Source organism: Mercenaria mercenaria, chromosome 1 (genome assembly GCF_021730395.1).
Source record: "Mercenaria mercenaria strain notata chromosome 1, MADL_Memer_1, whole genome shotgun sequence".
Classification (NCBI taxonomy): Eukaryota; Metazoa; Mollusca; class Bivalvia; order Venerida; family Veneridae; genus Mercenaria; species Mercenaria mercenaria.
This window is the reverse complement of record NC_069361.1, coordinates 57729666-57751178: the sequence shown is the minus strand read 5'-3', so window position 1 is coordinate 57751178 and position 21513 is coordinate 57729666. Positions and strand designations below refer to the sequence as shown.

Sequence of the window (21513 nt, the reverse complement as noted above, 5' to 3'; positions counted from 1 at the left end):
TTCCTATCAACTTTCATGATCTTAGGCCCAAGCGTTCTTGAGTTATCATCCGGAAACGGATTGGTCTACATACAGACCGACCGACCAACATCTACAAAACAATATACCCCTCCTTCTTTGAAGGGGGGCATAAAAATTTGGGGTATTCCAAAGTATACTTTTTTCTGTTGTATTCTATACCAAATATCTGTTTATTATCAGGGTCCACACTGGGCTGAAAGAAGTATGAACCACTTTTACATCGTTGGTCGCGAGGAGGGGTGTCCCTCCCGCATCGAAATATTTGTAGTTTCCATTATTAAATGGTGATATTCTACCTATAATTTGGATCTATTTTAAACGGAAGTATGTGTACCTTTTAAGCTTGTAGTGTATTTTAAAAAGTTGTCTTGTTTTGGTTAATTGGGTAGAACCAACACTAGATTACATTTCAAATTCACTGAACTTATAAAGACATACAAACTGTTCATTTTTGAAAACTAATCAAATGTATTTTGAAATCCGTATTTGTTGATATTTTAGCTATATATATAGGGTCTTTTTTAATAAAAGTATGTATACCTTCCAAGCTTGTAGTGTAATTTAAAATGTAGTCTTGTATTGGTTGATTAGGTAGAAGAAACACAAGATTATATTTCAAAATAATGCACTCTCCACTTGTAAAGACATACAAACTGTTCATTGTCGAAAACAAATCAAATAAATTTAATAGTTTCTTTGTTTTATTTTCGTGTATCCATTACTTATGTAAGCTATAATAAATAACAGCAAAATTCATTTAACTTCCACATGTCACACAAATCACTAGCGCTAGCACTTATTCCACTGTCACAGAATACACCTTGCCTTCTTTTTGGCCCACAGTTCAAATGCTGCCTTGAAGTTAAAAGTTGGCATATCTGGACCATCTACTGATAGTACCAAACTACCATTAAACTGTCCAAGTTCTTTTTCATTTAGTCTATTTCTGAGGAAAGTCTTAATCAGCCGTTCACAATCAGCGTTGACACTGGCAACACTAACAACTTTTCAGCTACTTTAGCTGTAGCTGGATCTAATAGCTAAATTTGGCGTGTTACAGACTTATTGCCATTGTTATTGCTGGCTCTGGAAAAGGTAGCAAAAGTAGTCAGTTCTGTTCAATGAACTCCTAAACCCTATGGTGTGTAGATAGTGACAGTATCTAGATCACCAGTTATATCAGAGACATTGAGCATAGATAGTGAGAGACAGTATCTAGATCAGCAGTTATATCAGAGACAGTATCTAGATCAGCAGTTTATATCAGAGACAGTATCTAGATCAGCAGGTTATGTCACAGATAGTATCTAGATCAGCAGTTATATCAGAGACAGTATCTAGATCAGCAGTTTATATCAGAGACAGTATCTAGATCTGCAGTTATTTCAGAGACAGTATCTAGATTGCCAGTTTATATCAAAGACAGTATCTAGATCAGCAGTTTATATCAGATACAGTATCTAGATCAGCAGTTATATAAGAGACAGTATCTAGATCAGCAGTTTATATCAGAGACAGTATCTAGATCTGCAGTTATATCAGAGACAGTATCTAGATCAGCAGTTTATATCAGAGACAGTATCTAGATCTGCAGTTATATCAGAGACAGTATCTAGATCAGCAGTTTACATCAGAGACAGTATGGAGATCACCAGTTATACAGCATGCCCAGTCACGCAGAATCCTGCGTTTTTCATGCAGAAAACACAATGTGCACGCAAATTTTTCGATGGCCGTGCGTGCAGAAACGCATATTTGTTGTGGCCGGCAAATAAACGAGTTCGGCTCAAAAATTGGTGGTCGCTAACCTAAAACCCGGGAAACGCTTGCTTTTGAACAGAAAACCAATAAGCTTCCAGCGGCAAACATCTGCGCGATCTAGATTACTCCAAATACATCACTAACAAAAATGGCAGACGAGCATGAAAAACTTCATTCTGGGTGGAAATATTAAATTGACCTCAGTGCCATATGAAAGGCCGGGTTTTCACTACAAAATAGGCATCATACAGCATTAGTTCCTGCAGGCGTACTGTTGATAATGTGCAGAACAGAATGGTCATCGAGTACTACTGTAAGCAAATGCCTAAGCCAGAGAAAAAGCTGCTGAAGCATTTAGGCCTTAGACATTCGTAATAGTTAAATACTGTTCTTTATGCCTTAGCAGCATATAGTAAAAAGGCTAGGCCTATATAAATACAGTATGACTGAGTTTACTGAATAAATACTGTAAACATTATCTAATATCTGTTGCTTTTAGTTTTCATACCAGTACATATGTTCATGTTTTGGGAAAATTCAGTGTACCCAGATTTTTTAAGCCTGTACCCACTTTTTCCAAAAGTAGTGGGTACAGGTACCCACTTTTTAAAACTCCTGTGGGCATGCTGTTATATCAGAGACAGTATGTAGATCACCAGTTATATCAGAGACAGTATGTAGATCACCAGTTTATATCAGAGACAGTATCTAGATCACCAGTTATATCAGAGACAGTATCTAGATCACCAGTTTATATCCGAGACAGTATGTAGATCACCAGTTATATCAGAGACAGTATTTAGATCAACAGTTATATCAGAGACAGTATGTAGATCACCAGTTATATCAGAGACCTCGAGCAAAGGATCAAAGAGATTGCTGATGGATGCGAGAACAGCCCCTTCACTGTTAACAGAAAATCTAGAATTGAGGTTTTTAACTATGCCATCCACAAACTGACTGCATATAGTGCGAGATACAGTCCTTTGCTTTTGGCAATCCCTTATAGTGTGACCTTCAAATTCAAAAGTATAAGAGTCCAGCCTCATCAAGTGAGGGTTCCTGGGGAGTAACCTTCAGGAATTTCTCTAACCTGACCAGATCTGTAGTCACACAGATCCTCAAGTATACCAATGGTGGAGGAAAGAAGGAGAGAAACCTCAGGCTCTGAGTAAATCAGATCTTTCTTCTGGTATATTTTTGACAAAATGCCCAGTGGTTTAAGTGGATCACACAAGAAATGGGCTATATACATAAACTTGCATGTAGGAATGGGCTTGTAGAGTAACAGAGCTTTTCCCGAACTCTCCTCTAAAATTACAGTGAATAGACTGGAAGAGTTCTTGACCAAGAAACAACAGATCCCTCAAAACTTAACCGGGTATGGAAAACTTCCTTAAATCTGACTGTCTGACCTTGAAGAACACCCTGAATGGCAGACAGTGTGGCCATGGTTTTGGGGGAGTATTTACATACTGAGTTCAACATCTCCTGGAATTTGACCAAGTATAGAATATTGTCAGCACTATTGCAGCTGCTAAGGGCTAACTTGTGCACTATGAAGTGTATTGCAAGGAACCCTGGGACAATGGCCTTAAGACGAGTGAAAACCCCCCCGACTTATAACCAGCCATGACTGATGCCCCATCTGTACTGATACCACATAGTTCTGAAATTTTGATCCCCTTTTTGCCCAACAACTCAATAGTTTTAGAATAGATTGATTTGGCATTTGCCCTTTGAAGTTGATTTATAGCCAACAAGAGCTGTCTCCATAGGATGACACATGCCCCCGATGGCACTTTGAATGAATAGTTATGGCCGATGTTAGAGTTTAGGACCTTTGACCTACGGACCTGGGTCTTGCGCGCGACACGTCGTCTTACTGTTTCACACATTCATGCGTAGTTATTTTAAAATCCATGCATGAATGACAATGATATGGACTGGACACGCCCATCAATGCATTATCATGAAAAATTACCTTTAATGTCTAAGTGTGACCTTGACCTTTGAGCTACGGACCTGGGTCTTGTGCGCGACACGTCGTCTTACTGTGGTACACATTCATGCCAAGTTATTTGAAAATCCATCCATCGATGACAAAGATATGGACCGGACACGCCCATCAATGCACTATCCTTTAACGTCTAAGTGTGACGTTGACCTTTGAGCTAGGGACCTGGGTCTTGCGCGCGACACGTCGTCTTACTGTGGTACACATTCATGCCAAGTTATTTGAAAATCCATCCATCGATGACAAAGATATGGACCGGACACGCCCATCAATGCATTATCCTTTAATGTCTAAGTGTGACCTTGACCTTTGAGCTACGGGCCTGGGTCTTGCACGCGACACGTCGTCTTACTGTGGTACACATTCATGCCAAGTTATTTGAAAATCCATCCATCGATGACAAAGATATGGACCGGACACGAAAATTGCGGACAGACTGACAGACCGACAGACGGTTCAAAAACTATATGCCTCCCTTCGGGGGCATAAAAAGTATGTTTGTGGAGACACAGTGCCAAATTCATTATGTTCCAACAAGTGTATGTAAACAATCAAATTCTGGTGAACAGAAAATATCTGCACTCTCATCTAACATCAAACTAAACTTCCCCGAATTTTGAATTTTGTTACTTAGATCAAGCCTGAGAACATCAGACAAACATTCTTGAAACTCAGACACACTTTCGTTATGTCTATATGTAGTACAGCTGTCCACACAAAGATCACATAACTGTGTTAACCCCTGATTAGTACATAGAGAGTTCAAAGCAGGCACTGCAGAACTTGCCATGTTCTGTCTAGCAGCAAAGTAGATATTTTTAAGAGCCGAAATTACAGCAGCCTCACACTTACTAGTAGAGGTCTCACGAGCAGCTTTCATAAACAATGACTGTTTACCGGCCTCTTCAGCTCTGATGTGTTCTGAAATGTAAAAAGAAATTTCTTTTTGAACTTTTAGATTTCAAATTTTGAAAAGAATTTATCATTTCAGTGCATTAATACAATATTCAGCCATCAAATTTATAATAACCGATAAATAATTGAAGATCATCACCTTTGGATTTTGCATGTTTATGAACAGCATCTTTTTTCAGAATAGCAGTTCCTGCTGTGAATGTGTTTGAATTTTGAATTCTTATACAATGACTGCAGAAAATCAATCCTACTTCATTGTCAAATCGAACCAAAGAATTTTTTTAATTTCCAAGAATCACTGAAATATCTAACTGGTGATTCTTTAGCAATTTAAGCTTTTTTCGAAAGTGGTGTTTGATAAGAATCTTCAATTGGACATTTAGATCTAAAAGAAGCCATCGCAAAAGTTTGACAAGTGGTGATTTGGACTAGTTCAATGCCTGTTTTATAGTCGAGGACACGGCAATCATTTAGTATTTAGTGTTTCCTGCAAACTCTAAAAGGGGCCTGGTGCTTTCCCAGAAAAAAAGGCACTTTTGAGTGTGCTTTGGCATCGAAAAAGGCATTCATCCAAGCACGCTTACTGGCATCATTTTACATATTATTTTCACATTGCATCTGAGAATCTTTCATATTCTTTCTTTAGCTGTATACAAATGTCGTTTCATTTAAATGTAATTTAGACAGCCTGCAGTTTCTTGTAATTCTAATTTTAGAACAACTTTCTATTTATTTAAGTCATTTTATGATTTTGCCATTGAATACAAAGATGAGACTATAATAAACTACAGGGCTTTTTCTGGGGCTTTGGGGCAAAAGGCTCCTGGTCAAATTGTGAATTTTTACGCAGTAAATTGTGAAAACTGGTGAAAAGATATAGACAAATCAATTAAACTGTTAAGTTTTAACATTTAATTTTATTAGTATAAAACTTTATTTTCAAGTTTTACTGGTAGAAATTCAAATGAATTACAAATTTGAAGTGTACCCTAGTAAAATTTAGAGAATTTATTTTTCAGAATTTTTTTTCTAAGTTGCTGATTCTTGACAGACCTTGCAGAAATTGAATAACTCTTCACTTGACATGTTTACAACTAAACTGTCCCAAAAGTTAAGTGTCTGCATGTTCAGGTGAAAAAATCGGGTGGCGAAAATATATAATATTTGATTTTAATGGTGTAAGAACTGTCAACATGTTTTGGGTACTTCATTCAATAATACATCTACGTGTTTTCAAAGGTTTTTACTTATATAAACATACAATGTTCTGCCAGAACCATATATTTAGTTTTTGCCGAGGTGCAGACAGCCTTGCTACTAAAAATAGTAACGGGTTGGTTTTCCCAACAATTTTTGTGATAGTCTACTTGCTGCTTCACCATCGAGGTGCTAAAAACAACAGCTATTGTTCCGAATTAAAATATCAAAAAAACAGTTATTGATTGCATAATCCTATCAGTTTTAAATCATGGCCAATCAAAACATTGTGGCCCGCGTTGCGGCAGCATTTCAAAGGGGGTATGGTGCTGCGCCATGATAAAAAGGCCTGCACGAACATGTAAAGTACAAGTTTATACTATAACACAATACTTTCACTGAAAAAAACTTAATGCATACAAAAACTGATTACTGGACATCTAGCAAACCACAGTGCACTATAGGACAGGCTAAGCATCTAGTCCAACAAATTTGACGCGATCCTAGGAAATATTGAGTAATTTTTCTTATGGGCAATATCTCCACTCACATCAAACACTCGAAAGACCAAAATAGTGGTGGAAATTTCCGATGAAATTTTCATCGCTGCCAACGCTTTACATGCTAGATATCTATAGATTTAGATGCCAATTATGTCACGAATTGGACATAAATTCAAATAGAACTTACATGTATCAAAAGGGGATTCAATTCCTCATTGATTTATATAAAAATTATCAAATAATTATTTTCTGGTGATTTAAACCTATTAGTACTGAACAAGATCAACGTTTACCATGTCTACATGCAATATGCGCAAGCGGTAAAACCAATAACTTTACATGACTGTGTATTGTGATTTATCCTCCATTATTCCGGTCCTTTGAAGTTTTGACGTTCAGATTGCCTGTCACAAATATAAAACAATCTGAACGTCAAATTATTTTGACTAGCTAAGCATCTGGTTACCCGACGGCTTGAACACAGGCTATGTGTCCGACTACCAGAGGGTTAGACACCTGCTTTAAAACAACAGCTGTCAGAGGACAGCAACGCTCGACTATTCAACAGCCCTGTCAATTGAATGAATACAAAAGTCGAAGAAGGGGCATAATTTTGTAAAAATGCGAAACAGGGTTATGGAACCTGCACAGTGCTTATCAGCTCATGATAGTGGACAAATGTATGAAGTTTCAATCCTTTCCCACAAGTGGTTACTGAGATACTAGCTTACATACAAAATCTTAACCAAATCAGGACGCTGACGCACATGCGAGTCCAACAGCTCTACCTATCTTTGAATAGTCGAGCTAAAAACTGTTTCAGAATACTAGTTCAATATTTTACGATTTTGACATTTCGTATTGTCTGACGTTTTATTGAAGTTCTAAATTTCCCGGTAGAGCTTTCCGCAAAATATCTTGTGGAAGGTTTTACTGTCCGGACCGTGGACTTTTATATGAAACCAAACAACAACAAAACAACTTGAATTTAGCATGTAAACAGCTTTTAAATAATTGCTAGTGGAACCCATCATTTTGCTAGTGGAAAAAAATGGCACTAGCAAAAATTTGCTAGTTTGAAAAAAAGTTAAATTCGATCCCTGAACATTATTCCAGTTTGTTTATATAACATGCTTATCATTAATTAATACATCTGTTTAATGATTGCATTCATTACTTTTGTCTTGCAAGTTTTCTTGATAAGAAATACCATGAAATGTTTAGTTCTGCATAAAGATTGTATTACACAATCTAATATACAATGTAGTAACTTACCAAATAGATATTTATAACCAAAAACCATAGAAATCTTCCCTTTGATTTTTGTAGACAAAGGTGCGCAACACGCAAATTCACCCTGCACCTTTTTAGCAGCACCCTGCCCTTTTTAGAGCTCTAAAATAATCCCTAGGATCTGGTCAGTTTTTGAAAGGAACCGAGATATTATGCCAATACAAGTTGTGTGCAAAATATTGTATCTATCGTGCTCACAAGCCAAAAATAGCAAACTTTGGCTCTTTAAGGGGCCATAACTGTGGAACCCATGATGGGATCAGGCCAGTTTTCGAAATGAACCGAGATATTATGCCAATACAAGTTATGTGCAAGTTTTATTAAAGCTGATTGCAAAATTTGGTCTCTATCATGTTCACAAGCCAAAAATGGCAAATTTTGTACCTTTAAAGGGCCATAACTCTGGAACCTATGATGGGATCTGGCCAGTTTTTCAAAAGGAACCGAGATATTATGCCTATACAAGTTGTGTGCAAGTTCGATTAAAATCAAATACAAAATGTGGTCTCTATCGTGTTCACAAGGAAATTGTGAACGGAGGGACGATCACAAAAGCTCACCCTGTCACTCTGTGACAGGTGAGCTAAAAATATTGGAATCATTGCACTAGGATTAGCTTCAGACATATGGACTTAATTATTGCCTCAAACTGACAATTGCTTATGAAATTCAGCGTTTTGTTGTAAAAGTCAAAATCCTCTGATACTTTCGGTTTTGGACCGATTTTTGACTTTTCAGACCGATTCGTGAAGTGAAAAAACGGAAAAAATCGGTCCCGTAAAAATGGAGAAAAGTATAAATTTCGGTCTGATATCTCAATACACGATCACCTGCCAAGTAGGAAATTGCACCTTCAGATAATCAATAAACGTGTCAATCGGCTTGATTGTCACTTTGATACTCGGTCCGTAATTAGCGCGTGACGCAATCAGTGCTCGCGCTGCACATCCTTTAATGTTTGCAGACAGCTGACTGCGGTGTATTAAACATTTTTGACTGGTTTCCTAACGTTTCTGACTGAATCCAAATCATTTCGACAGGGATCCACTTCTTTTATTTAGAATCCGACGGATGGTTTATTTCAAAAGGATATGTTTGATCACGGTAACAAACAAATGGTCGCTGCATTTAATCAAAGAGCTATAATTGTACATTATAGGTCTTTGATTTAATGAGACATCACACGGAAAACCGAAAAAAATAATTTTTATAATTACTTGATTTGAAAAAATTACATGATTCATCTGTTGGGGCTCCAGTTGAAACAAATGCAGATAATCGTCTTTGCAACCCGACTGTACAAAAAAGAAAAACAAGAGCACCGCCTTGTGGGTGCTGACGCTCATCTGATTTTATTTGTGTAATAGAAATATTGTCCTACCCATGATTTTCTAAAAAGTCTAAAAAGGGCCATCATATTTGCAAAAAGCAGGATAGAGTTATGTTTCTTGATGTACAGTGTCCACTTATGATGGTGAAAAAGTGTTGCAAGTTTTAAAGCAATAGCTTTGATAGTTTATGAGAAAAGTTGACTTAAACATAATATTCAACCAAGAAAATGAATTTCTAAGTCCAAAAGGGGCAATAATTATTGCAAAAAGCAGGATGGAGTTATGTTGCTTGCTGTACAGGGTCAGCTTATGATGGTGAACAAGTGTTGCAAGTTTCAAAGCAATAGCTTTGATAGTTTAAGAGAAAAAGTTGACCTAAACATAAAACTTAACCAAGAAATCTGATATTTTCTAAGTCCAAAAGGGGCCATAAATCTTGCAAAAAGCAGGACGGAGTTATGTTTCTTGCTATACAGGGTCAACTTATGATGGTGAACAAGTGTTGCAAGTTTTAAAGCAATAGCTTTGATAGTTTAGGATAAAAGCTGACCTAAACATAAAACTTAACCAAGAAAACTGATTTTCTAAGTCCAAAAGGGGCAATAAATCTTGCAAAAAGCAAGATGGAGTTATGTTTCTTGATGTACAGGGTCTGCTTATGATGGTGAACAAGTATTCCAAGTTTCAAAGCAATAGCTTTGATAGTTTAGGAGAAAAGTTGACCTAAACATAAAACTTAACCAAGAAATCTGATATTTTCTAAGTACAAAAGGGGCCATAAATCTTGCAAAAAGCAAGATGGAGTTATGTTTCTTGCTATACAGGGTCAGCTTATGATGGTGAACAAGTATTCCAAGTTTCAAAGCAATAGCTTTGATAGTTTAGGAGAAAAGCTGACCTAAACATAAAACTTAACCAGGCAACGCCGACGCAGACGCCGACAACCGCTCAAGTGATGACAATAACTCATCATTTTTTTTCAAAAAATCAGATGAGCTAAAAATGGACGGGCAACCGCGAATGATAAAGAAAACCGGAGTGGCACTTTTTATCAAATCGGTCTTTTAAAAAACGTTTCAAAATGAAATTTTGTTTACATCAGAAGAGAACATATAACTTTATAAAATGTTGTTGCTTATTGAAGTACAACGTAAGTGAAATTAAATATCCGTGGCCAACCCGCGTGACGTTTTGGTACTATACATGCGGGAAATTCGATCTCAGCGTTCAAATAACGTACATATTCGGTCCGCGGCAGAGTATTCTTTAAATACTGAGGCTGTTTAGCAGAGAATATATGTCGTGTAACTCACTTTGATGCATTGTATTTTATAGAATTCCGTCAAAGAATGAGGAAACATCACAAAGTATCTGCCGTGTATACGGTATCGAAGTCACGTGCATTCGCTTTTAGACTAGTTACGCACACGGTGTCAATGCCTCGTATTGTCTCGGAAAAGCATCAAAATTTAAACAAAGTAACGATCACACATATAACACTGAATAACTGTCATCATTGTATGGTGACTGGTAACTCAGTTTTAATGCATGACACGCTTATTTCTTTACCCTATCACGTTTTACAATATATGTAATACTGGGAATGCGGTGGGTGGGGTAGCGCCGATGTCAGGATTTTGTTTCAGACCGACTGAGTTATCAAAATTTCCGGAGCCCTGGTAATTAAATATCGAGTATCAACTCCAACCTAGATCAAACTGTGAACAACAAAACTGACACGAGGTGTCATGCTAATATTACAAAATACGGCGGAAATTGAAAGAAAAGTTTGAAATTATTTAAAAATGTCGGATAATTATCGCAATTACCGTAAATATTATCTGTTTAAGTTAATCTCATACAAAGAACCGAAAAAATCGTCTGAAAACAGCCATTCAAAACAAATGGGTCGCCGCTCATTGATCAATAAAATTGGTTTGGTCATCGATAATTGGATCAATTAAAATTAACATCAGCGGATACTTCAAACAATTCCATTGGAAACGTGCTTTCTTTAATAATTGATCGCATCCGTCTCCCCCTCTCCAGTTAACTCGCACACACATGTCACAAAATTATTTAATATATACATCTGTCAAAACATGCGTCAGCTGATTGCTTGCTATCGGTTTTATCTACCCGGGAGAATATCCGAGAGGCGCGAAACAGGAACCATGCTTCCGGATCAAATACACAACAAGCAAATTCGATGAATTGGTATCCCCCGCCGAAAGGGTTTGTGGTGAGGAATGGCAAAAAGATATATCCGGCAAAAAGTTAAGGATGTTAATAAGAAGCAAATAATTTCATTTGTCAAATTCAATTTAACAGAAAACAAATATTTAACTAGAAAATGCTTTTGTAAAAAAGCGCACGTCTCCCCCAATGCAAAGTCCTATAGGCAAGAAGTCAATAGGGGTCAGGAGCAAAAGTCAAAGAGACACTGATGGTTGGTTGCAATAGGGATCATCTACTTGGCATGTCCAATCATCCCGCTAAATTTCAACACTCTTGGCCTAGTGGTTCTCAAGTCACTGTTCAGGCTTCTGTGACCTTGACCTTTGATCAAGTGATCTCAAAATAAATAGGGGTCATCTACTCTGCAAGTCCAATCATCCTATTAAGTTTCAACATTGTAGGTCAAGTGGTTCTCAAGTTATTTCCAAAAAATGATTTTACATGAACAGGCCACTGTGGCCTTGACCTTTAATAGACTGACCCCAAAATCAATAGGGGTCATCTACTCTGCATGTTCAATCATCCTATGAAGTTTCAACATTCTGGGTCAAGTGGTTCTCAAGTTATTGATCGGAACTGGTTATCAATGTTCAGGCCCCTGTGACCTTGACCTTTAACGGAGTGACCCCAAAAACAATAGGGGTCATTTACTCTGCATGAACAATCATCACACGAAGTTTCAACATTCTGGGTCGAGAGGTTCTCAAGTTATTGATTAGAAATGGTTTTCCATGTTCAGGCCCCTGTGGCCTTGATCTTTAACAGAGTGACCCCAAAATCATTAGGGGTCATCTACTCTGTATGACCAATCATCCTATGAAATTTCATCATTCTAGGTCAAGTGGTTCTCAAGTTACTGACCGGAAATGGTTTTCAATGTTCAGGCCCCTGTGACCTTGACCTTTCACAGAGTGACCCCCAAAATCGTTAGGGGTCATCTACTCTGCATGACCAATCATCCTATAAGTTTCAACATTCTGGGTCAAGTGGTTCTCAAGTTACTGACCGGAAATGGTTTTCAATGTTCAGGCCCCTGTGACCTTGACCTTTAATGGAGTGACCCCAAAATCGATAGGGGTCATCTACTTTGCATGTACAATCATCCTATGAAGTTAAACATTCTGGGTCAAGTGGTTCTCTAGTTATTGACTGGAAATGGTTTTCCATGTTCAGGCCCCTGTGACCTTGACCTTTGACAGAGTGACCCCAAAATCAATAGGGGTCATCTACTCTTCATGACCAATCATCCTATGAAGTTTCAACATTCTGGGTCAAGTGGTTCTCAAGTTACTGACCGGAAATGGTTTTCAATGTTCAGGTCCCTGTGAACTTGACCTTTAATGGAATGACCCCAAAATCGATATGGGTCATCTACTCTGCATGTACAATCATCCCATGAAGTTTCAACATTCTGGGTCAAGTGGATCTCTAGTTATTGATCGGAAATGGATTTCAATGTTCAGGCCCCTGTGACCTTGACCTTTGACAGAGTGACCCCAAAATCAATAGGGGTCATCTACTCTTCATGACCAATCATCCTATGAAGTTTCAACATTCTGGGTCAAGTGGTTCTCAAGTTACTGACCGGAAATGGTTTTCAATGTTCGGGCCCCTGTGACCTTGACCTTTAATGGAGTGACCCCAAAATCGATAGGGGTCATCTACTTTTCATGTACAATCATCCTATGAAGTTTCAACATTCTGGGTCAAGTGGTTCTCTAGTTATTGATCGGAAATGGTTTTCCATGTTCAGGCCCCTGTGACCTTGACCTTTGATGGATTGACCCCAAAATCGTTAGGGGTCATCTACTCTTGATGACCAACCATCCTGTGAAGTTTCAACATTCTGGGTCAAGTGGTTCTCTAGTTATTGATCGGAAATGGTTTTCAATGTTCGGGGCCCCTGTGACCTTGACCTTTGATGGAGTGACCCCAAAAACGATAGGGGTCGTCTACTCCAGCAGCCCTACAACCCTATGAAGTTTGAAGGTTCTAGGTCAAATGGTTCTCCAGTTATTGCTCGGAAATGAAGTGTGACGTACGGACGGACAGAAGGACAGGGCAAAAACAATATGTCTCCTGGGGGAGACATAATTAAAGAGTACATAATAAATGTATGTTAATTTGATCCTGACTAAAGAATTTATTTTGAATGGGATATGCTTACTGTAATAAGCTTAGCTTTTAAAATTAAATGCAGTTAATTGAAATGTGAGCTTGAAGTTTAACTGGAACGAAATATTGTCTTTGAGTGGTTTAGCACCAGGTGTTGCTGTTTAACATTTGAACTTAAAAGAACAGATGTCCTTAAGAGAACACAGGTAAGATATCTTGAACATGGTTGAGGGCATGGTTTGTGCAGTCACAACTTAACATGTTGAAGACTAGAGGATGCATGATCGGTGGTGGGCATGACTGGGTGGAGAAGTGAGGTGGGGTAATGGTACAACTTGGAAGGTTTGTGGGGGGGAGGGGGGTTGGGATGGGGAGGGGGGGGGGGGGGGTGTGACCTAGGCAAGTGGGTGACCAGGTGTGAGTGCGCAACTTCACATGTTTATAATAAATGTTCACAGAAAAGAATGAAAGAAATTTAATGAAATTCTGCCAAATGGTAAGTTTGTTATGTACAAATATGTGGATTTTTAGACAATTAAAGGGCAATAACTCTGAACTTACAAAAGAAATCCGTACAAAATTGTCTGTGCACAACCACATTATAGTGCTCTAAATTCTGTTAATGTTTCATAGTTCTAGGTCAAATATATCAAAAGTTATGATGCAGATTGCCGTATCTATAGTACCCTATATAGTTAACACTAGAAACTTCTAAGGGCCATAACTCTGGTGTTACTTGGGCAACCTGTCTGAAACTTGATGGGCCCCATAACCTCATAGTGGTGAACATGTATATGAAGTTTGTTTAAAAAAAGTCTAAAATAAGGAATTAATTGTATATGAAGTTTGTTTAAACAAGAGGACCATGATGGTCCTGAATCGCTCACCTATCCCCACATAACCCAGTGTTGAACCGAGTATGACGTCGTTATTTCTATTATTTGACATAGTGACCTAGTTTTTGAGCACATGTGACAAGGTTTTTCTATTTTTAGACCTAATGACCTAGTTTTTGAACCCCACGTGACCCAGTTTCGAAACTGACCTAGATATCATCAAGGTGAACATTCTGACCAATATTCATGAAGATCTCATGAAAAATAAGGCCTCTAGAGAGGTCACAAGGTTTTTCTATTTTTATATCTACTGGCCTAGTTTTTGACCGCACGTGACCCAGTTTCGAAACTGACCTAGATATCATCAAGATGAACATTCAGATCAATTTTCGTGATGATCCATTGAAAAATATGGCCTCTAGAGAGGTCAAAAGATTTTAATAATTTTAGACCTAATGACCTAGTTTTTGACGGCAGTTGACCCAGTTTCAAACTTGACCTAGATATCATCAAGATGAACATTCAGACCAACTTTCATACAGATCCCATGAAAAGTATAGCCTCTAGAGAGGTCACAAGGTTTTTTTATTATTTGACCTACTGACCTAGTTTTTTAAGGCACGTGACCCAGTTTCAAACCTGACCTAGATATCATCAAAGTGAACATTCTGACCAATTTTTATGGAGATCCATTCACAAGCATGGCCTCTAGAGAGGTCACAAGGTTTTTCTATTTTTAGACCTACTGACCTAGTTTTTAATCACACATGACCCTGTTTCGAACTTGACCTAGATATCATCAAGATGAACATTCAGACCAAATTACAGATCCTGAAAATAGCCTTGAGAGGTCACAAGGTTTTTTATTATTTGACCTACTGACTATTTTTGAAGGCATGTGACCCACTTTCGAATGACCTAGATATCTCAATGACATTCAACAATTTCATACAGATCCCATGAAATATGGCCTCTAGAATGGTCACAAGGTTTTTCTATTATCTGACCTACTGACCTAGTTTTTGATGGCACGTGACCGACTTTAGAACTTGACCTAGATATCATCAAGATGAACATTCTGACCAATTTTCATGAAGATCTCATGAAATATATGGCCTCTAGAGAGGTCACAAGGTTTTTCTACTTTTAGACCTACTGACCTAGTTTTTGACCGCACGTGACCCAGTTTCGAACTTGACCTAGATATCATCAAGATGAACATTCAGACCAACTTTCATACAGATCCCATGAAAAATGTGGCCTTTAGAGAGGTCACAAGGTTTTTCTATTATTTGACCTACTGACCTAGTTTTTGATGGCACGTGACCCAGTTTCGAACTTGACCTAGATATTATCAAGATGAACGTTCTGACCAATTTTCATGAAGATCTTGTGAAATATATGGCCTCTAGAGAGGTCACAAGGTTTTTCTATTTTTAGACCTACTGACCTAGTTTTTGATGGCATGTGACCCAGTTTCGAAGTTGACCTAGATATCATCAAGTTGAACATTCTGACCAATTATCATGAAGATCTTGTGAAATATATGGCCTCTAGAGAGGTCACAAGGTTTTTCTATTTTTAGACCTACTGACCTAGTTTTTGAAGGCACGTGACCCAGTTTCGAACTTGACCTAGATATCATCAAGATGAACATTCTGACCAACTTTCATAAAGATCCCATGAAAAATGTGACCTCTACAGTGGTCACAAGCAAAAGTTTACGGACGGACGCACGCACGGACGACGGACACCGCGCGATCACAAAAGCTCACCTTGTCACTTTGTGACAGGTGAGCTAAAAAAGTCTAAAATAAGGAATTAATTTTTTTTTTTTTTTTTTAGGGGGTGGGGGGGTCGTGGGATAGTGGGGGGGAGATGTGTGATCAAGGTAAGGGGGTGACCAGGTGTGGGTACACAACTTCACATGTTTACAATAAATGTTCATGGAGAAGAATGAAAGAAATTTAATGAAATTCTACCAAATGGTAAGTTTGTTATGTACAAATATGTGGATTTATATACAATTAAAGGGCAATAACTCTTAATTTACATATAAATCCGAATGAAATTGTGTGTACACAACCACATTATGGTGATCTAAATTCTGTTTAAGTTTCATAGTTCTAGGTCAAATATATCAAAAGTTATAATGCAGAAATTGCCATATTTATAGTACCCTATATAGTTAACACTAGAAACTTCTAAGGGCCATAACTCTGGTGTTACTTGGGCAATCTGACTGAAACTTGACGGGCCGCAAGAACTCATAGTGGTGAACATATATATAAAGTTTTAAATAAATATTCCCAACCATTTCCTAGATATGGCTCCGGACGGACAGACGGAAAGACGGACAACACCAAAACTATATCCCTCCGACTTTCGTTGGGGGATAACAACATGGGGAAAAATGAAAATATATGTGGAGCCATAATGTTTCGCCACTCGAGATTTTTTGGAGCCACTTTAGTCAAAGTTTGAGCCAGTGGCTCCAAATGCGATAGGCAGCAGTCGCCCTGTATAATATTTTGTCAATAATTGGTATATCATATAGAGTGGCGGAACCTATGCTCGCGGTATTTTGTACATATATAATCTTTTTAAGAAGCAAGAAAAAATATATTTGTCACTTGCTATGCAAAAACATAAGTTATCTCCTTTATCGAAACATATTGTTGATGTTGTCATCACGGGACTAGTGTCTCGTGAGCTATCGACACGGCATAGTGAGAAAAGGTGAAAATTCGCCTGAAGGGAACCCAAGCTGCGGATAGTATATCGATTAACTAAGGGCGAAAAAAAAATTAGCAGGCTAAAAAGGACAAAACTATGCGAAAATTTTAGAAATATCATTTTTATGTGAAAAACAAAAGAATGAGGATAAATTTAGATGTGCCTCAGTGTATATTTCCCTTATGTAATGAGTCATTTAGAACAAGCTTAAAGAGATATAATGTTATTTAAAAACAGAATCAATATTAAAGATCAAACAACGACAGTGATTAATCACAATTTTTTACACTTTTTAGTTTGTGTAGGAAATTCATCTCCTTAATCTCAGAAATTAGCCATTTGTGACTTTGTCAAAATACTAAGATCACGCGATCTTATTCTGGTTCGAAGGCACTCGTAGTGTAGCCAGCGTCACTTCATCAATCTTGCTCTTAAATGTATCTTATATCTGAACGTAATGCACGATTTCTAAAAAATAACTTAGTTGAGTGATTTTGACATATTTGTGTGAGATTTGTGCGAACGGTATAAGATTGCTAAATTATCGGCTGCTGTATACGTCACGTGAGGTGCACGATGGGCTATCGCTAACATTGTTGCAAATGATTTCACCACTGGTCGGTGTTGAAATGCATGGTGAAATATTTTTATCAGTGCTTCTGCAGAGAGGTAATTATCGAATACGCGAGCATATGAATATCGTCGAAGATTGGTTCCACACTCTTACTATTGTCATAGTCGATCAGAATACATGCTACACTGTACATTTAAATGACATTTGTGCTCCAACTTGTGATCAGCCCAGTCATAATCTACTGAGGTAATTGAATGAATTAGACTTTGTTTACACTGAAGTGTCTATACAAAGACAGGTCGCAGCAAAACATACAAAAATCCGACAGCGACTCAAAACCGAAAGTAGAAATTGAACATGTAATTGCATTTGGCGAAAAGAATGTACAAAAATGCAGATTTTATATTGTTAAGACGTGAAAATATTATACCAAGGACGTTTCAAGTGCACTGATTTTGCTACCTGTTTCGTTTGCTGTAGTTGGCAACCTGCTGTAAGCATTATATTTATTTCACTAAATTAGGACAATCCTAACAAATGCATCAATATTCATGCAGCAGCATAAAACACATTATTTTACCTTTAATATAAGTTTTGCTGAAAGAAAACGAAGTTTTTTAGATCCGTTAGCAATATCGTGATCGCCAACAAAATGGCGGATAAAGTAATGCGGTCGCTGGATATGGCAGTTGCTCGCGGAAAACATAACCCCAGTCATGACTTTCCTCTTACTATGCTGGGGGTCCCCCGCCATTATACACAATGCATCTCACACCCAAAACGATTTGCAAAATCAAGTTTCTTAACGAATATTATTACTTTAAATTATATTAGAAGGTATACAATTGATCAACTATCTGTTCATAGTGTATAATAAATGCATATGTTTGTCCATATCTGAAAACAATGTTAAAAAATTATATTTATTGGAGACTATATTTTGCAAAGTTTTTCTATTTATAGATATGGAAATTTGTGAATGACGTCACAATTTACTTAAAGTTTTTGTAAATATTGTATAATTTTTATATTGTTTGCTTGTCTTTACTTCAGAAAAATGATATCATATTAAAAACATATGATAAATTGAAATAAAAACGCTTTCAAGTGTAAAACTTTGCATAGATAGATGTAAAACCCGCAAGTCACGCAGGCGATTGTCAGGTTTTAATCGCTGAGAAACAAGCGCCTGATTGGTGGCTTAAGATTTCAGCCAATCAGGACGCGTCAACTAATTTCCTAGCGTGGCGGAGACACAAACTTGCGTCGTTGACTGACATTGGTAATATTTCACCCCTTTTAGGTAATGTTTCATTCCCCTTTATATTCTGAATTAATTTATAGTTGATACTGTACATTCATTTTGGCACCAGCATGTTTTCTTTCATGTCTTGTTTCACGAGAATAATAATATGAAAAAGGCAAAGCCTCTGAGCGAGCGTAGCTTAAACGGCAAAGAAACTATTCACTGCTTAAAACAATTCCGTACTATAAGCGGAGTCATTACGTCCAACAATAGAAGATGTAGCTTAAGATCTTCAGCTCTCTCGGTTTATATACTGGATTTGGACGGGAGAGCTGAAGTGCACTCCGTAGGGAAATCATACCAATAATCGTGCCAGAAATCTGACACGCTCGCGTTTGTACATTTTAAAAGAAATCGGCAGCAGCCCTTTCTGATCAGTTAATATATAGTAAAATCTACCATTGTGCCAAATTTTACGCATTAAAACCCATAATTGATGGCAGAACTACCTGACAATTTCGAACTGGTCTGAAACGTTTACTCTACGCCGCCATCTTGCTCCTTTGAAATACGAGACTGACCTTTCACCCGCGCGAACCGCTAAGAGAGCACTCACATGTGCCGCTTCGTATTTGAAGTTGCATCAGCATCCCGGTGGCACAAACACTTATTTTTTATTGAAATTGATTTGAATTATTACTTTCATAGATAAATCCTTAAGAAAACTTGTATGTATAAATCATTTCTTTTGTTTACGAGGTGCTCTAGAGACTCTACATGTGTATTTTTAGCGGCTCGCGCTGTTACGTCATGCGAGAATCTCGTTGTAGCTATTCAACAATGGCCGCCGAAATGATGCTGATCTAGCAGTGACTTGTAAAAATCGGCGATTTTATTGTAAGATTTGCTTCCAGAATTTGATAACTGGTGTTAACTGATGTAGAAGTGATTACTTTATCAAGATATCCATACATCTTCGTTCAAAATTTCAGTTGACTACGTTTGCGACGAAAAGTTGGACAACTTTTTATTTTGGTATGGTTTCATAGTAGGCCTGGTCCAAAACTCTAAAGCCGCAACTATGAAAAAATAAAATATAAAAAAGCGGCATTTAGAGTTTTGGAAGCCAGGACTAGCAGAGCTCCCATAAAAAAGTGAAGAAGTGGTGTTATTGCAATGGCTACAAATATCTCGAATTATCGATCCGTTCAAAGAAGTATAAAATACACAGTATTTATTTTTATAGCTCTTTGATCCGTTTTAGGAAGTTTATGTTCTGTTATTACAATTTACTGTAATATGAAATAAGAAAGCCTCAAAGCGAGCTATAAGGGCATGTTGTTTTTTTTTTTATATTTTTACAGCAATGGGAACAAGAGTATACCTTGGAAGGCTTCCTTATCATGTACGTGAAAAGGATGTGGAAAGATTTTTCAAGGGTTATGGCAAACTGAGGGACATTATGTTGAAAAATGGATATGGATTTGTGGTAAGATATATACTGAACTTCTTAATTGTTTTAACCAAAAAATGATTACTTTTCTCAACTTAAATTGAACAGTCTATTCTGATCTTTAGATTGAAACAAAAATTACATCCAATTACTCAATGTATAAATTTGTAATAGATTTACACCGTCTAAACTAGTAAACTTACCCATAAATACCTTTGTTAGATTAACAGCATCTAAACCAGTAAACTTACCCATGAATACCTTTGTTAGATTAACAGCATCTAAACTAGTAAACTTACCCATGAATACCTTTGTTAGATTTACAACATCTAAACTAGTCAACTTACCCGTGAATACCTTTGTTAGATTAACAGCATCTAAACTAGTTCACTAATACATGTAGATCAACAAAATACCACTATGAATTGAAAAGTATATTGATTTTGTCAATTTTATATGTGTTTTAATATCTGCATTTTGTTTTTCCAGGAATTTGATGACTACAGAGATGCTGATGATGCTGTGTATGAATTAAATGGGAAAGATATGTGCGGAGAAAGGTATAATATGCGTATATACCTTGTAAATAGTACTACACATTTGTTTGAAGAGAGAGAACCTTTCATTGGTTTATTGCTTATTAAGTGCCATCGCGACATCAAAGACATGAACACAAGGCAATCTGTGAATACATTGTCCGGCCTCGATCTTAACGTACTTTGCTGGTAGCCAGCAGGGCTACCAACTTGTGGAATCAAGTAGCCCGACCAGGTTTCTGGTAGTCCCGTTTTGGAAAAGAGAAAAATATATTACAGTCTTATTAAACCTTAATTTTCTTTCAGCAATTGTCCTTTCGGGCAAGTAAGTTAAGAAAACCATTTGCCAGAAAACATTTTTAATTGCCCGAAATCATTTTGTTTATAAATATGATGTATTTTAGTTTATGCTTGATTCAACATTCAGCTATTTAAATGGTAGGCAACAAACCTACCCACACTATCCATGGGCAGGCTAAGCCAACGTTAGTGGATAACCATGTTACAATATTCAAGTAACTAGCAGACAGAAATTATGGGAGAAAATTGTAGAAAAAAAGTAAGACCTATACCAGTATCTAGTTATATGCCAGGCGTGGGGTTCAAATTTGCACTACCCTTCTAAAACTTACTTTTTTAGCCAGGGCCTTTAAAATATAGTGTAGCTGTTCAAATTTAACTGCAATAATGGATCAGCCTGGTTAGCCCCCCACCCTGCCCCCAACCCCCAAAAAATGTTGT

At 37.4% G+C, this 21513-nt stretch overlaps 2 protein-coding genes across 3 annotated transcripts in view; one reads left to right on the top strand and one right to left on the bottom strand.

The window, feature by feature from the left end:
* LOC123536509 (chromatin-remodeling ATPase INO80-like) overlaps positions 1-18308 on the bottom strand; it is a 129443-nt gene extending 111135 nt beyond the window's left edge. Inside the window, exons 1-2 of the mRNA XM_045319728.2 lie at positions 18118-18308; positions 4652-4720 (exon numbers count right to left, since the gene is read on the bottom strand). The gene's annotated coding sequence lies outside the window, so the exon portion shown is untranslated. The remainder of the gene's footprint in view (positions 1-4651; positions 4721-18117) is intronic.
* A 375-nt stretch (positions 18309-18683) lies between these two features.
* The window catches only part of LOC123536500 (serine/arginine-rich splicing factor 6-like), a 37786-nt gene continuing 34956 nt past the window's right edge, over positions 18684-21513 (top strand). Inside the window, exons 1-3 of one of the 2 annotated variants that reach the window (XM_053548847.1) lie at positions 18684-18840; positions 20148-20272; positions 20726-20796. In XM_053548847.1, coding sequence (XP_053404822.1) covers positions 20150-20272; positions 20726-20796 — 194 coding nt within the window. In that variant the 5' untranslated portion in view covers positions 18684-18840; positions 20148-20149. The remainder of the gene's footprint in view (positions 18841-20147; positions 20273-20725; positions 20797-21513) is intronic. The other variant, XM_045319719.2, reaches the window with a different exon arrangement.